At 43.2% G+C, this 17,211-nt stretch overlaps 1 protein-coding gene across 16 annotated transcripts in view; it reads right to left on the bottom strand.

The window, feature by feature from the left end:
- The window catches only part of PTPRT (protein tyrosine phosphatase receptor type T), a 1,028,419-nt gene that overhangs the window by 113,914 nt on the left and 897,294 nt on the right, over nt 1-17,211 (bottom strand). For all 16 annotated transcript variants that reach the window (XM_036902260.2, XM_036902256.2, XM_036902251.2 and 13 more), the window contains one exon: nt 10,711-10,859. In XM_036902260.2, the coding sequence (XP_036758155.2) occupies nt 10,711-10,859 (149 nt within the window). The remainder of the gene's footprint in view (nt 1-10,710; nt 10,860-17,211) is intronic.

Genomic DNA, 17,211 nt, shown 5'->3' on the forward strand with positions numbered 1-17,211 from the left:
CTTTTAGGTGGCCTCCTCAATCTTTGTGATGAAGTTGAACCTATGACTCCTTCATTGACTGTCCAAGATAAGTAGATCCACTTCCAGCCACTAACATGTTCTTTGAAATTTCTACTTTTTATCAGAAAGTTCTACTTTGAACACATCAGATGGGATCCCATCATAATCCAGGCTGAGTAGACAATCATGAGGCCACCTAATCCAAGAGCTCCTTCACATACTTTGAGTTCCATTTCAGGGTCCAGGTGGATGACTAGAAGGTTCTGCACTTGAACCACATTGACAAAGCCCCTTTAATAGTCCCCTGTTTTGCCCTTAGCTTTAACTGACTGCTTTTCTATAGGCATGTCTCATATGTAAGTCCTGATTCAATGCTCTGGCTCTTCCATTAACATAGTGAGTGATCCTATGGTCTTCCCTCTTCTATTAGAAGATCCTAGGTGGCACATTTCATCTTGGTGGACCTCAATTTCCTTACACATGGCAAAGTCTTCAATCACCTTGATACACAATGTAGCACACATTTATATTTCCAGGACATACTCCTCTGCTGAGCCCCAGGCCCATGTATCCAACTGCCTACTTGACACCTCTTCAATGACTCAATAGCACCTCAAACCTACCTTGTCTAGATCTAAACTTCTCCTCTTCTGATCCAAATCTGGCCTCTTCCTGTGCTCATCACCTCATTTAATGTCATCAACACCCACTTAGACTTAATACAAGCAGACAAGAGAAGATTTGAGACTGAATCCTGGGATGCTTCAATGGTCAGAGACTGGGAACAAAAGGAGAAGCAGATCAAGAAGAATGAGAAGAAATGGCTATGGAGGAAGGAAAAAATCCAGAAGAGTAAAAGTCAAGGAAAGAAAGTCTTTCAAGAAGGATGGGCTGCTGATAAGTCAATCATATCAACCCAATTCAAACTCAAGTTCAGTTTCTTGGTAGCTATGTGCCCTTGAGCAAGGTAGTTAAATACTCTGAGCCCCAGTTTCCCTAACTTGCCTCATAGAGTTGTTGAGAATATGAAATGAAATGATGCATGTAAAATGCTTTGTCCAATAATCACACACAAAATGTTAGCTAGTACAATTAGTGTCTATGCTTTCAACTTAGCAAGGCTGTAGCTTTGAGCTGAGGGGAAAAAAAGGTCTCTAAGCTCAGTTTATTCTGCTCCCTAGCAACTATGTATTTACATTTTCAACATCACTTCTTTATCCCTGATTACTTTAACAAGCACTTTCTAAGTGCCCTGTTGTAATTCAGGACCACCTGTGAGGTGTAGAGACAATTATGTTTTCTTCTCAAGATGTAGTGACCTAGCATAAATTGTCAAAAGCAACGTCAGTTTTGTAGCTTAGCTGACATCTCACTGAAAGGGTGTTGAGAAGGAATGACTGGGCCAGTCACAGTCAAGTAAAGGTCTGTAGCTGATAAAATGCTGTCCCTACTTATCTACAACAGAAAAAAAATTTATGCAGATCCAAGAATATGAGGCCAGGTTCCAACAACATGCAAGGACACCTGATGCCAGAGTCACTCTTACTTCCAAATAGGTTGGCTTTCCTGGAAAGAGAATTCAAGTAGGCTACAAATGCAAGTCCCTTTTCAGACAGGTTCCAGCTACTGTTAAGCCAGATGTCTGGTTCTATGTTCTTAACACGGAGCACCTTGTACGCCCAGCCCCCCCTCTCCTAGCCCACCAAGCCCCTTACATCTCCAAGCCTTTGTCCCTTCCACCTGGGACAATCTCCCTTTTGTGCCAACTTCAAATCAAAATCCATTTCCTTCCGTAGCATTGCTTAACTCACTAAGGCAGAAATAATCACTTGCTGAGCCTCTGATTGGTGTTCCTGGGGCAGTATACATGCCTTTTCTCTCTCACTTATCACATTTATTGAAACAAATCCACTTACAAGTCTCCTCTTGGAGGACAGTAATATTCTTGAAGGCAGAGACCATGTCTTATTTATCTTTACAATCTGCACCGCTTGGCATACGGTCAGCATTCAATGAATATTTAAAGGAACACCTCAGCTACTCCCATAACCAGATGAAAAGTATAATTCAATTTGAGAAGGTTCTATGTGTGCCAAAATGTGCAGAAATTGGACTGGGGGTCTACAGAAAATATTAGAAGACAAACCATTATTGACCATATTTCATACCTAGGAAAGAGACCGTGGGACTAGGACCAGAGCGATCAAGCTCCCAATTCTAGTATAGGTGCTATTAGTGACTCAGTGAGTGACCTTGAGAAAACTCTCTGAGACTCAATTTTTCACCTTGAAGATGAGGAGGTTGGATCAGATGGTGTCTAAGGCAATTATAATTCTTAGTTTTGATGGTCCATTATGTCCCCTTTTGAGTCTAATATCTTTCTCTGAAACTTAATTTAACCCCTTAGTTGTCAGTGATGGACTTTGTCTACTTTGTCAAGGCCCCTTAAATTTCCATTTTGCACTTGCAGGGAATAAATAATTCCATTGAACTTTGGGTTTCTAGGAACTAAATAAAAGTACCCTTTAATCTGTCATCCAAGTGGATGATTGCAAAATAATATTCAATAATCCCTGTAAAATAGTCAATAAAACTGGAGGTGGCAAGCTTGTAACATTCAACTCTTCTAGATTCAATTTAATCCTGGAGCAACCAGAAAATATAATTGTCCCTGCAAGCAGAATTTCATGCATTACAAAAAAATTCCTCCTTACAATATTATGTCAAGCTCTGGGTTTCACTGTGTGACTCATGATTGCTTTTCCTTGTAAATTTCCATCCCTGCCATTCTGTTAGGTTGTTTGGTATTCAGACAAAAGGAGAGAACATTCTAGAGATGATTGAGAAGGCACCCCCAGGTTTGGGACAGCCTTAAGGGTTTTAGCAGCCTTAAAGTCCAGCACCTTGAAGGGGCAATGTCTTCTTGGTACATCCACCCTGAGGAAGAGGGAGTTGGCCTTTCTCTTCCAGTGTGACTGTGATTCTGCTGTTATCAGAGACAACTTAGCACATGAAGAATGAGGGCTTTAGAGTCTGACACCCCTGGACTTTACCTTGAGTCAGTAATTCTCAAACTTGAATGTGCATCAGCAACACCTGGAAAGCTTGTTAAAAGCAATGATTTCTGGGCCCCACCCCCAGGGTTTGGGGCTCAGTAGGTCTGAGGCAGGGCCCAAGAATTTGTTTCCAAGTTCCCAGGTGATGTTAATGCTTCTCATTTGGGGTTCACAAGTTGAGAACCATTGCTTTAACCAAATGACTCGATATCTGTGGGCTTTAGTTTCCTTCTCTGTAAGATGGGAATGATAAGATCTGTGGTATAGTGGAGAGGTCTTTGTGGGCTTAGGGATATCAGACAGACCTGGGTTTGGGTTCCAGCTCTGTTGTATAAAGTTAGGCAAGTTTCTGACTGTTTGAACTTCAGTTTCCTCAACTGTAAATCATCAGAGATAATTGTGGCACTTATTTAATCCTCCCAACATACAAATGAAGAAGATAATGCACATAAAACACTCAGCTGAAAATGGGCACATAATTAATGCTCAATAGATAACTGGTACTATGAATATTAATAACCTAATAATTATTACATTTTGAGGCCCCAAACTGGGAGGGTAAAGTGAGCTCATTGGCTGACAGAACCAGAAACAAAAAATATCTCAGTAGGCTGGGATAAGAGAGTCAAATAAAACAAGAAGACACAGCTCAGACGAAAAATAAAGTCCTTTACTTGGGCCCAAAAAATCATCTTCTCCTGGGCTGAATGAAGCAGCCCTTACTGAAAGCCATGAGCTCCTCATTAAGCAGATTATGTGATGGAGAGTTCAGAAAGTGAAGGTTCCTATGGCCAAAAGTCTCACCTGGCCCTGGTCCACTTGCTCACTACACATATGTGGACAATACATTGTTATTGATTCTATATAAAGGGTTCTGCCCAGTGCTCTGCATGGCTGCATGGCCACAGGACTGCAGGTCTGCAGGAGAGCAGAGACTAGAGTGGTGGCAGCGCCGAGGGCAGAGATCAAGATGGCTGCGGGGGCAGAAAGGCCCAGAGGCAGAGACCTGCTAGCTGCATGCAGACTCACTCTGAGTAGACGGGATTCTAGTGATTGATCTGCCACTGTGGGAATAAAGTTGGGTATAAACCCTTTCACCCCAAGAATGTTCCATTGTTATTTTCTCGGTCTCATTGAATCCATAGTGAACTTGTCCAAGGCTGAAACCTATTGGCAAGATATGGACCTTTGGAGGTTGATTCAAACATAAGCACTGTATTCTAAACCCAGGTTTGTAATCCAGAATGAGGGTGATAGCAGGTCTCTGAACTCCCAGTAATTGAGCCCATTGGAGAGGGTCATATTCATCTTGGCAACCACATACTCCATGGACATGGACCAGATGGAGACAAGTGTGCCAATCAAGATTTTGAGCAGACTGGAAAACAGAAATGCATCCTGAAAAAGGCTGATAGCTGATGTGGGGGCTGCTTAGCCTGAGGAAAGGAAGGACCTAAAGGGCACACAGGTGGTTGCAGTCCAACAGCTGGGGGAAGGGGTGGGTGCTGCGGGAAGAGAAAGACTGATTTCATTACCCTGTGTGACACCAGAGGGCAGACAAGGGCCAGCATCCAGTTGTTGACCATACACACTTGTGTGCGAAACAGGAATGAATTGATGGAAGTTACAGAAAGCAGATTTCAGCTTAGAAGCTAGAATTCAACCATCCAGAAGAGCTGGAATCAGTTATGTGCTTTCAGCTAGAATTCCAGTTCCATCATTCACTCATTCAAACAAATAAATACCGAGTGAATATCAGATGGGCCTGAGAGTTGGGCAATGATCAAAGTACATTCTGGTCAGCAACCATGGAGGACTGAGGAATACATGCTTTGGATTATAGCCTTTATTTTACTTCAGGGGGCAACAAGGAGCAACTGATGGGTTTTAAGCAAAAGAAGGGAAGATCAAGTTGGAACATTGCAAAGACAGGACAGCAGAAATGAATTTAACTTCATTGAGCTCAGGTTTCCTGACTTATGAGATCATGATAGTAATTCCCACCTGACTGTAATGTTTTGAGGATTTGGAGACAATATGTGGACAGCACCTAGCAAAATGACTGCCCCAGCAGGTCCTGGACAAAGGGAAGGGATCATGAGCAATTCTTCACATCATGTTCCATCAAGGCCCCGGTTTACCCACAGTCAAACCAGTTTTCCCAGAGACCCATTTCAGCTGGCTCAACATCCTCCTGAAAGGGTTAAGAGACGGACATTGGAGGTAGCAAGTCAGGCAAAGGGTCCTGTGGCTCTTTCTGCAGACTACTCCTGCTGTCCCTGCTGGGCTGTGCCCACCTGCCACCCCGACTAGGTTGCGAGCTCTCTGCGGGCAGGGCTATTCCTTGCCCCTCTCTCTGTATCTATCCAAGGCTTGGTCCTGCTCATGAATGCCTAAGGTTTGGGCCAGCCGGTCTAGTCCCACTTCCTAGGAGGCTTCAGGTTAGACAACTCCCATAGCTCCTGCCTGTGACAGTATCCACTGGGAAGCTGTCTTTCTGTGGTAGGGGTTTTGGGCTCTGAAGTAGAGAGAGGAAGCAAGAGGAGGCACTGTGCTCCCAGCCAGCAAGGCTATTTGTCTTGGCCTCCTTTCTCTCCTTCGCCTAGCCTTGTGGTGGACAGAAAGCAGGGGTTAGAGGAAGGACAAAGATGCTTGGTTTTGAAAGCAGAGCATCTCGTTTGGAGTCCAGACTTCACTACTTAGTCATCATGTGACTTAAGGAAGCTCTTTTCATATCTCATATCTCAGAGCACCAGTTTCCTCAACTGTAAAATGTACTTGATAATAGACATACCAACTGTACACAGTTACTGGGAGGACAGGCTAAGATGCCACATTTGAGCTTATTACAGTGCCTGGGATCTCATGGGAGTTTGAGTGGATCCATGCCAGTGCCCAGCCCCAGGCCTCCATGCAGGACACAGCTGGGTAGCAGCTCCTGCCCACACTGTAGCAAAGCTGGCTGACCCTTGGGAGAGGCATGGAGGGCTCCCTCCCCCTCAGCCATCAGCAGCCTCACTCAGAGGACCAGTGAGTGATAGGCTACCATTCATGGTACAGGAGAAGGAACACAGGTTCTGGAGCCAGAGAACACTGTGTGTGTGTGACTTTGGACTTGTTTACTTCAATTCTGTGAAATTGTTTCCTCATTTACCAAATGGAAATAGCATCTCATCTACAGTGTTCTTAAGAGGCTTAAGAGTGAGATTTATGTAAAGTATAAGATCTAGCACATAGTAAGTACTAATAAGTTATCTTCCTATTTGGGCTTTTGCTACAAAAGCTCAGAGCCAAACTGAAATTTTAAAGTTACCACCATGCACATTTAGATTACTTTTTAATATAATATAATTATATTTTAATATAAGCTGGTCTTGACCTTCTTGTCTTCATGTTTTCTCGATCCTGATTATTTCTTTCTCTTACAGCTGTCTTACTATAGGTACTTTTATTGGATATGTTCCCAATCCTTTACAGACTAGGTAGATAGAACCCAGCTGATATCAGGAGAAATAGATCCTTATTAAGACCTTACAACTGCATGTGTGATTTGGGATATGGAGTCTCTCTGAACTTCAGTTTCCTCATCTGTACTAAAACTAAATGGTGCAGGAATACGGCTCTATGGCACCAGTATTTTACAAAAGAACTTTTCTAAACTATGAAAAACTTACCAGTAGAAACATTTATTATTTGTGAGACAATGCTCTATTTCATTTAATTTTTGTAATTACACTCCTTCCTAAACTGTGCCCGAGACTTAGAGAAACAGACACGTACTAAGTGCTGAGAAAATGACCATCGAATCTCATGTCCAAGGTCTCAACCATGCCTGCTGTCTTACTTAACAGACAGCTTGAAGGCTCATTGTCTGGTGACCCTTAGAGATCGCCTTCACCCACCAGACATGGAACCAACCAGTCCACGGGATGGAGGCATAAAAGTGAAGACCGAGTTAACTAATGGTACCCAATGGGCAAGTGAGTCTGTCCAAGGACATTCTAAGAAGAGTAGACAACCAAGCCTCAAATCAGAGGAATTCAACAGGGATTTGTTTTGAGGCATTTTCATTAGTACTGAAAATGAACAAGGAGAAGATGACACTATGAGCAAAAGATATAAAGAAGAAGATGTAAGCATGGATATAAAAAGAAAGCACCAGAAGAAAGACCCAGAAAATGATTCCAGTGAGCAAAAGATCTCAGAAAAAAACAATCAGGTACACAGGGAAGGAAGGCCCAAATCAGGTTACTTCCTAAAAGCCAGCATTTCTTTAAATTGAAAACCACACACATTGTTTTCCTTGAAGGATGACACGCACCCCTTTTTCAAGACAGCTGAAGCACTCCAACGCAGCGGCCCATACCTGATAAAGGCCCATCACCTTCACTTCCTGGAGGTCATTGTTCCCGTACAAAACTGGGAGACTTGACTGAAAGGATGGTGTACAATTTAAGCAGTTACTTGGAATAGAAAACCCAAGAAAATAAACCTACCCAGGGATAGGCAAGGTTTGAATTAGGCAAGGGCCCATGTGTTCAATAAGGAAATAATTGCTCAGGGCACATTCTTCCGTAATCTTTTCCGATGTGACATCCATTCTGGTGCTCTGCCTCTCTCAGTGCTTCCTCAATATTTGCAAATAATCTCAGGGCCTCCTAAAGATGCTGATGCAGAAGCCAGACAGTCACTTCCCTAATGCCATGAAAATAGATTCAATTTTACATACATCAGGGTGATTTCAGAAGCAATTTCCACATCTCCAGTGTAAGCATTACTTACATTTTTTTTCCCCCCTCAAATCTCATCCCAGAGGTTCCACAGGGCATTCTAAAATATACCTGATGCATTCCCAGGCATTCAAAAGAATCCCCAGAGCATGTTTGTGGCTGTAACCTGAGGATATGAGATGCAAAGGTAGAGTCCTAAAATATTCATTGATTCAAACAAATGCAAAATTTCTTAATAACTGCATGTTGTGTTAATTGAAATTTAATTTTTCCATCTTTTTAAAGGCAATATCATTAAAATCAATGTCTATACAAAGACACATATGTCTCTGTAAATATGCACATGTGTGCCCTTGTGAGCATATATATAGAGCATACATACATTATCAATTATTCGGAAATTCTGTCTCCGGACTTTGAAACATCTAATTAGATTCTCTTGGATATGCTTCCTCTTTCTCTCTGGCTGGCTAATCTACCTTAGCCTTGGGTGCTTTTCTCCATGAGTCTAAAGTTTTAGCCCATGGGGAAAATGATGGTGATATTTTCCCCTTCCAAGAAAATCAAGAAATCAGTTTACCCAGGTTTTCACTTGAGATCAGAAAGCTTAAGATCAAATAACTACCATTTTGAGGTCACAGTGATTGTCATGCATCTTTGATCATCATCTTTTTGACATTTATAGTTCTCCCAGCACATTTCTGTGAGTGAAAAAAATGCCCGCAGGAGCTGGCCTGCACAGGACAGGTATTGGTTGCACGGTTAGCACTTGGACAGTATGTTCCATCGGCTAAACTTGTTAATGAACTTGTTCCTGGGCCAAAGGCAGGAGAATCAGTGACAAGCTAATACAGCTAGAGGCTTGGGGGGCTCAGGATGGGCCTTTCTTTAGAGACAAACCAGGCCCATTTCCTTGCCAACCCCTTTTCTGCCTCTCCAAGCCTATGTCAATATCCCTTTTTCCTGGTGCCTGGGGAATGTATGAATCTCAATGATTCACCTGGGTTGAGAGAATGGAAATGAAAATGGACCAGGCTTCATGGTTGGGCAGTCTGCAAACTTGCTCTGCTCTCTGAGAAAAATGGGAGTTGGATATTTGCTAATGAAATAGTCAGTATGTGCCATTAGACTTTGTCTTTAAAAGCCAGTACTCAACCTTAAGAAGTGCTCACACCTGGCATCTCTGACCATGGGCAAAGTGATGGCATGTGTCTATTGATCTGATGAAAAGGGAAGCATGTAACATCACCGGTGTAGTGTTCTTGCCAACATGTGTAACCTGAATGTAATGAAGAAAATCAAATAAATCCAGATCATGGAACACCCTATGGGATGACTGGCCTAGAATTTTAAGAGGTCAGCATCCTGAAAGATAAAAATGAAAGATGGGAGGGCTGTTTGAGATGGAAGGTGATGAGCAAACATGATGACCAAATACAATGGGAGCACCTTGACTGGATCTTGGATTAAAGAAATAATTATGATAATAAAGAATTTTAGGTCCATTGAGGAAATTCAATGATGCATTGGTGTATTAGATAGTACTGAAACAAGGTTACATTTTTCTTGGGTAAGACAATTTTATTATGGTTATGTTGAAGCGCTGTCCTAGTTCTTAGGAAACATGCTGAATTCTCTGGAGGCGGAGTGTCATGATGTCTGCAACTTATTTCTAAATGGTTCAGAAGACATCTTCTAAATGATTCAAAAATACATAATAATATATATATAGAGAGAGAATTGCAAAAATCACAAAATGTGAACAGTTAGTGAATCTATGTATAGGAGTATCATTTTACTATTTTTTTTAACCTTTTAAAATTAGTTTAAAAGAATCTCTCTTTCCTGAGGTATCACGTCAATACTTGAAGACAGCTATCGTCTCCCTCAAAATTCAGTGTTCCTATGTGCCCACAAGAACCCTCTAAGTGGCTTTTACAAAAATCCACACCCCACCCAACCCCCCAGCCCACAAGAGATTTTGATTTAGTCGGAAAGGTGTGGGGCAGATATATGTGTATTTTGAAAACTTCCCAGATGGGTTGTGTACTGTACTTGAGGTTAGGAATCATGGATCCAAGTTACCCTCAGATCCTTCATCCTCTCATAGGTCCCCATCCTCCAAATTTTCACGAAATACGGTTCCTTCCATTTGTCACTGACACAGTGTGTGCAGGACATTTGTCTGTGCTCACATTCCTTTAGATTCCCTGAATTCCCCTATCTGGCACACAGGTTGGGGAATCTAGCATTTCTATTAAATCCGGAAAAGAACTGGCTTAAAGGAAGACAAGAACAAAAGCCAGCCCTCTTGAGTCTGATTGCCAAGGCAGCTTTGGGTTACCAGCCCGGAGGTTCTCTTTTGGATGAGGGTTAATCCTAAGACCTGAGCCATGTCTATTGGCGTGAGATCCTGTATGAACTCTTCCAGGTCTGGATGTGTCACTCATCAGCCATAGGACTTTAAAGGCTCAGTTTCCTAAGCACTCAAAACAGACACATAATCCATGACTTACCTACATGGCTTATAAGAAACAATGTTTTGAAGCTGAAGACAATTCAGTTCAGTGTGGCATGTTTTTCTCCTTAAGGGCATAACTATGTTATCCTCCTCCTCCTGTTTTTTGTTTTTTTTTTTTTTTTACTATGATTAGTCTTAATCTATCTCTGTTTATGTCCACTACCAGTTAAGATGCTTGCCACTCTTTCCCATCTGCTTTGGGGTGGTTCTTAAATTCTCCTTTTAACCCAAGAACAGTTGGCCTCAAGTCTTTGCCAGAGAGAGTCTTTAGCCCTGGACCATCGCAGAGAAGCATCCTGGTCCTACCTGCATGGCACTGGACCACTGTGAGGGGTCCACCGTAGAGGTGCCAGGGCTAGGCTAGATCATGGATGTCCCCTTCCCCTTAGCTGACTCAACTTACTGAATCCGTTAACGTCCTGGGAGCTAGCGGAGAAGCCTTCCTCGTTGCGGCTGGTGCCCAGCTTGGCGGCGGGTTTGTCGGCCGAGGCTACAGGCCCCATCTCCCTCTGGGCTCCACTCTGCGTCTCCTTCTGCTTCTTGGCCAGCTTCCTTTGGGACATGTGCAAGGGGAAAAATCACAGTCAGATGGTGCCAGTTGGATCAAAGCATTGGGAAGACGAGAGTGCTCCCTTTCCCAACCAACGTCCTCAACCCCCACTCCTGGTTCATTGCCCAAAAATAGGACCAAGGTGGAATAAACCTATGCCTCCTGAAACCATTACTCCACTCACTCAGAAATACGAGACTCATCCTGCTTCATCCCCGATAATGGGTGTGTTCCTTACTTGACCTTAACATGGGAAATCGCTAAGACTTGCACGATGCTTTCCTTATTCTCTTTGCAAAGGGAGGAGGAGGCCAGACTGATCTTTCTGTTCCCATGGATTTCAATGAGATTCAAAATGAAGTATGGCCTTTCTCAGGAGCTGAGCGCATGAAATAACCCAAAAAACAAGGGCTGATTGAAACAAGGGTTGGTGGTTGGTGGCAGGTAAGGGTACAGGTTAGTCTTATAGCTCAGAAGGAGAAAAGGTAAAGCTCAACTTGATGTATAGATATTACCACAGGAATAACAGACTCTCAGAACTGAGGGGCATTTATAAGAATACTAATTTAGAGCAGTGGTTCTCAAACTCTGGTATAAATTAGAATCATGTGGAGAGCTGAACAAAACACACCAAGGCCCAGGCTCATGGAGGTAGGACAGGGTCCGGACCTTTGCACAGCCTCCAAGATCCCCAGGTTATTCAGACACCATGCATTGGGGGTTAAAACTATCAGCTTTGGTGTCAGGCAGACCTGGGTTCATATCCTACTTCTGCCACTGCTGGCTGCATGACCCCAGGCAAGTTCCTTAACCTCTCTGAGCTCTGAACTCTTACTCTGTATACTGCAGCAGATAAGAGGATCGACCTCATAGGGTTGTGGGGGTTCAATGAGATAATGTGTGTGAAGCGTACAGAGCACAGTGCCTGGCACACAGTGAACACACAACACATGGGAGCTGCTATTCTTGTTTTTATGTCATCACCACTGGTCCAACTACATTCCAATGTCCAAATCCCCCTGCAACAGCCTCACTGTGAAATTCCTTAGATTATATCAAGCGACAGAGACCTTTGAAACCTTGAGACTTTGAACCTTTGAAACCAGGGAGTGAAACAGTTAAAAGGTTCTTCTTCGTATAGATTTGAAATCTACTTTCCTTAAATGTTAGCTGATTGGTCTTAGATCTATCATCAGATGTATAAAAATATGACTAATCCCACTTGCATATGACATTTCTTCACATATTTCTCAAGAACCAGTATGGTCCCTCTGAATTTTCCCAACATTTATGCATCTAAATATAATTATTATGTTCCTGTGAAATGGAAGACTATGGGTTGCCCTTAGGTAAATTTTTCTGGGTCTCTTGCTCCATTTTTCACAGGATTTGGCTTCAAATTCAATTTCGGTCACTTCTATCCCAACATGGAAAGGACAGATGTCCCAGAGAGGTCAAAACTGACACTGTGTAGGAAATCATTTTCCAAAGCTGAGCACACCTGATATTGAAACAGGCCATTTCAAGGGGTAATGATCACCCGGTCAGAGAAGGTATTCAGTGAAAGGATGAACTGAGACTCAGAATTATTTTAGAGGAGTTCATCTAGGATCAACTCCAGTTTGCTAGTAGGAGAGGATCCTCCTTCCCACGGATGGGTCTCCTGATCTAGGCGTAGACTGCACAGCACAGTGACAGATGGCAGACTCAGAAGATGAGACTTTGAGGAGAGTGTATGTGTACAAGGACTACTGGCAAAGGTGAGGAGGGTGAAGGGGGACCCAAGGTACAATACAGGGACAAGAGAGCAGCTCACCACCTGTGCGTTCAGGAGGGAAGCAGTGGGGAGAGTCATGGGAGGTGGAAAGGAGAGAATCATGACCAGGAGGCCCCCTGCGCAGAAGCTGTGGCTTTCTCTGGAGGGACCCAGCCAGTGCTGGATAGGGGAGGGGACCAGAGCGATAAAGGCCCTGACTACACCTCCCCTCCTCTGCCTCATTTCCTTCAGTGGCTCTCATCAGCTGAAACCCAGCTAGAAGCCAGAGGCATGGAGTCCACGTGGGCCTCGCTCTGTCAGCAGAGAGCAGAGTGGCCAGGCACGGAGGGCACATCTGGATCCAGGAACGCCCCCCGAAGGAGAGAACAGCCCTGACCTCCCTCAGTCCAGCCACAATTTGAAGATACAGATACCCTAAGATGGAATTCCTCATCTTCCTTTTGGACCCACTGGCCTGGGGAAAGAGGGCACTCAGGAATAGGAATGCATCTTTTGGTTATAATGCTTTGGCATGTGCATACTGTTCTACTGGTGAAAATTATTCCAGGCACATAGACAAACAAGAAACGAAGCACTAGATCAGTTGGGCCTTTTCTCACCATCGGCAGGCAGTCAGATGGGGCAAGGGGAATGCCAATGAAAGAAAGATGGCTAAGTCTGCTATGGATGACATTTTGAAGTTTTATTCTTCATTTATTATCAAAAAGGAGTATGTTTAAAAATGTATATGTGACCTTCTTAATCATAAATTTGAAAAGATATACAGCAAATCCTCTGCCTTTAACCTCATTCTGTGCACACTGCCACAGCAGGAAATAAAAGGAAATCCAATAAGAGAATTAACTTTAAAATTATAAATGAGCATGCATTGGAGGCTTTGATATTTGCTTGGGGGCAGAACTCCCAACCACACTCATTCCACTCAGGGTAAAATAATATGGAGAGAGTTAGGCACAAATCATTGGTTTCCAAAGGCACAATAAAACAACAACAAAAAAGGCCTCACTACATCCATGAAAAATGGCATTTTACAGAAATGTTTGGGTGGCTCTGAACACCTAGATAAATTAATGAAAAATTGAGACTCTCCAAGATGTAGAGATATTTAAAAATTGGACAACTAACTGAGTTATAAAAACTCCAGTGTATCTCATACTTAGTATTTAGCCCATGGCTGATCCTTATGTTCAAGGTGATGACAACACTATATTATAACTTAAAAATGTATAGACAGGTGTTTCAGTAGCAGGTAAACATAGCTACAAAGTGGAAATGGAGATGTAGAAGGCGATAAAACACAAAACCACAACTGAGAGATATTTATCAGAATTCAGAATTTAAGTATTAAAAACCCTCTCAAAATTATAGGAAAAGTCACGTTGCTTCCTAGAGCCATAGGGTTAATTGATACTCTCTCTCTTTTTTCCTTAAGGGAAAATCCGAGCCTGTGAATATAGTATAAAAGACCTTCCGACTTTCAATAAACTTCATGTTTCAACTCAGCCTATTCTTCCACATATGTTTCCTTTTTGGGAAACCAGTTCTTCATGTCCCACCCCAAAACATTCCTCAGTACTCTGTGTTCCTTAATGTGTCCCCTTTCTTTTCTGCTGGCCCCCTCCTCCTCATCCTTCAAGGCTCAGTGGCGTTCAGATGTTACATCTCCGTTGAGACTTCTGGTTGTTCCTCTAAAGGGATCTGTGGTTTTCTATTTTTGATTGACTCATCCATTGGACAGATATTTATTGAGCAACTACACATACCAATCTCTGAAAAAGTAACAAAAGCATAGCGACAAAACCAGACGTGACCTTTACTTTCATAAAACACAGAGAGTCATGGCAAAGACAGGCACTAAGCAGATGAATAGAAGCGTAAATATAAAATCACAAAGATGATGAAAGCCCAGGAAGAAAAATATGTGGAACTACGAGAGCGCTAATAGCTGGTTTGAACCCTGCCAGGAGATCAAGGAAGGCCCCGTGGCCATGTCAGCTAAGCACCTGTCTAGTTCAGTTGAAGTGACTCAACTCTCCCACCCACTAGGGCAAGAACCTCTTGGGTGAAGGGCTGTTGACTTCTTGCACCTACTCCAGTTTCTTCATGAGTGTCTGGCGCATAGCCAGGGCTCAATAAATTTGTGGTAGATATTTCAAAGTTCACATTTAAGTTTACAATTTGAAGTGCAGAAAAGATTGTCATCCTATTCTGACTGCAAATTATAACCACTTTTTAAAAAGAGGGAGGAAAGCCTGCATGAAATTAGTTTGTGGATGGGAATATTTCTACTTACGAATATTTTTGGCTAATGGACATACCATTTCCATCCTGCGGTTATCTCAGAACTTTTGGGATGTTTGCAGAATTAATGGAATGTTCACAGGAGTCAAAATTTTTTCCCTCAGAGCTCAGAGAATAGCCATAGCTATAGGATGTTAAAAAAAAAAAAAAAACACCTCATAAACTAGCCACATGATACATGGGATGGTCACATAACTCATGAACTCCTCAGATCTTTCAAGACTCAAGTACTTGTGACTTGGGCCATAGGGTTATGGACTGGAATTTGTTCTTTAGTTGCCCTGGACTCTTACTATTTGGGTCACACAATTTCACCAGCAGGGTGTACCCAAAGCTGGTAAAAAGAAAGCATGTACAAACCTGTCTATTCCTCTGCAGGGGCATTTCTAGGAGCCAAAGAATGTTTTAAGACAGCAATCTGAAATTTACTGCTTCCGACAGGTGGGGACGATACTACGTGGCTGCAGCTCAGCATTCCCTCTTCCAGTAGATCATTCTGAGGTCTCTCTGACCTTTGCTTATTAGCTGTGTGAGGGTAGGAGACAGGGGATGTGACCATGTTGGACTGTGAGTCCTGTGATTTATTCTGGGCCCCACTCCTTGTAAGGGATAGTGACAGGTGGAATGGCTCAAGGGAGAGGAATGCAGGGATGTGAAGGGTTCTGAAATCATTACTATGAGAGGAGAAGAGTATGAAACAACCGAGGATATTTCTCACAGAGAGGGAATATTCAGGAATGCTCTCTTCACATATCTGATGTCTGGTTCTGTGTGGCTCCAGAGGACAAAATTAGAACCAAGGTTGGCTTGATGCAAAAAAGAAATTTCTAGCAAAGCAGACTGACTGGGTATCTTGGAAGTGCCTAATGCCTGATTTCTCCCCATTTTTTCTGCTTTGGTAACCTTCTCTCACCTCTTAAGGCCCAACTCAAATGTGCCTGGCTCTTAGAATTCTTTGTTTCCTCACCAAAGTTTGTAGTTTCTTCTTTACTCATTCATTTGTTGGAAAAATACTTAATGAGCACCTCCTTTGTACCAGTGGCTTTAGATAGAAAGAGACCATGACATAAAAAGCTAGACATGATCCCTGCCCTGTTTGGGCTTTTGGAAGATGGTTTTTGGATCCCCATCACTAGAGAGGTTCAAGTAAAAACTGGAAAACCAAATGGAAAAGAAGCAGTGTATAATTTTAGCATCTGGATTCTACAAATCCTTCAATTTGTTCTGGGCTGGAAACAGGGGATCCCAGCCAATTGGGGGAGAGGCTTTGGGGTTCCACCTAGACATTTTACCTGGATTTGCAGAGTCATGCCTTTTCTCCTAGGGAGACACTAATCAGGGACCATCCCTTTCCCCATAAGGCTCTTCCCCACCGACCCATCCTCCACTGGTATCTTTGGACAGACTTTCCTGGGAAAGCACAAAGATTGGAACCCTGGAGCCAGAGAGGTATCTCAGCCCATAGGAGGTGGGCACAGAAAACACACAGCTGAGACTGCTATTAAAACCTGGCATTGTGCTCTTTGAAGCCAGCATGCTTCTGTGCTGACACAACTGGATCTCTAATTAAAGTCACGCATCGGTATATAAGGGAACTTCACCATCCTCTCATTTTAAAAAAGAAAATGAGGCCTGGAGAGAGGAGGGGCTCAGCCAAGGCACAGAGGGCACTGGTAGGAGCCACAGGACACAGCCCTGTTCTGTACCCGCCCGTGCAGGACACCTGTTCCCACATCCCTCCAGCCCTCTTCTCCGGGGGAAATTAGAAGCATACCTTCAGTCCATGGGACACATGATTCTAGTCCCTTCGGATTGCAGCAAACCCCCCACTAACTTAGAATTACTGTCATGGAGGCAGAGGCTAGGCTACACCACACCAGGGGCGACAGCATAAATGAGGATGGGGCTATGTGTAGGATTTAAAGGAGAACACAGTGCTTTCTCTCATATCAGGAGGCAGGTTGGAGTAGCAGTTAACACTCTGGCTTTGGTGCCAGACAGCCTGGCATCAGAACCTGGCTCCATCTCAGACTAGCTGTGTGAGCTTTGCAAGTTCCTCCTCCTCCGCACGTCAGTTTCCCCCTATGCCGTTAACAGTAGTACTTCCCGGGAAGGTGGTTGTGAAGATGAAATAGTATGTGGTTGGCAACGCATTTTTCCCAGAGCCTGGTACACAGTAAGCACTCAATTAGTGTCCTCTGGTAACCTTTGACATGTAGAAAACAGCAATGTTAATTTAAATGACCTTCTTATATATTAAGTATGAATCCTCTAAA

This window comes from Manis pentadactyla, chromosome 5, assembly GCF_030020395.1.
Source record: "Manis pentadactyla isolate mManPen7 chromosome 5, mManPen7.hap1, whole genome shotgun sequence".
NCBI lineage: Eukaryota > Metazoa > Chordata > Mammalia > Pholidota > Manidae > Manis > Manis pentadactyla.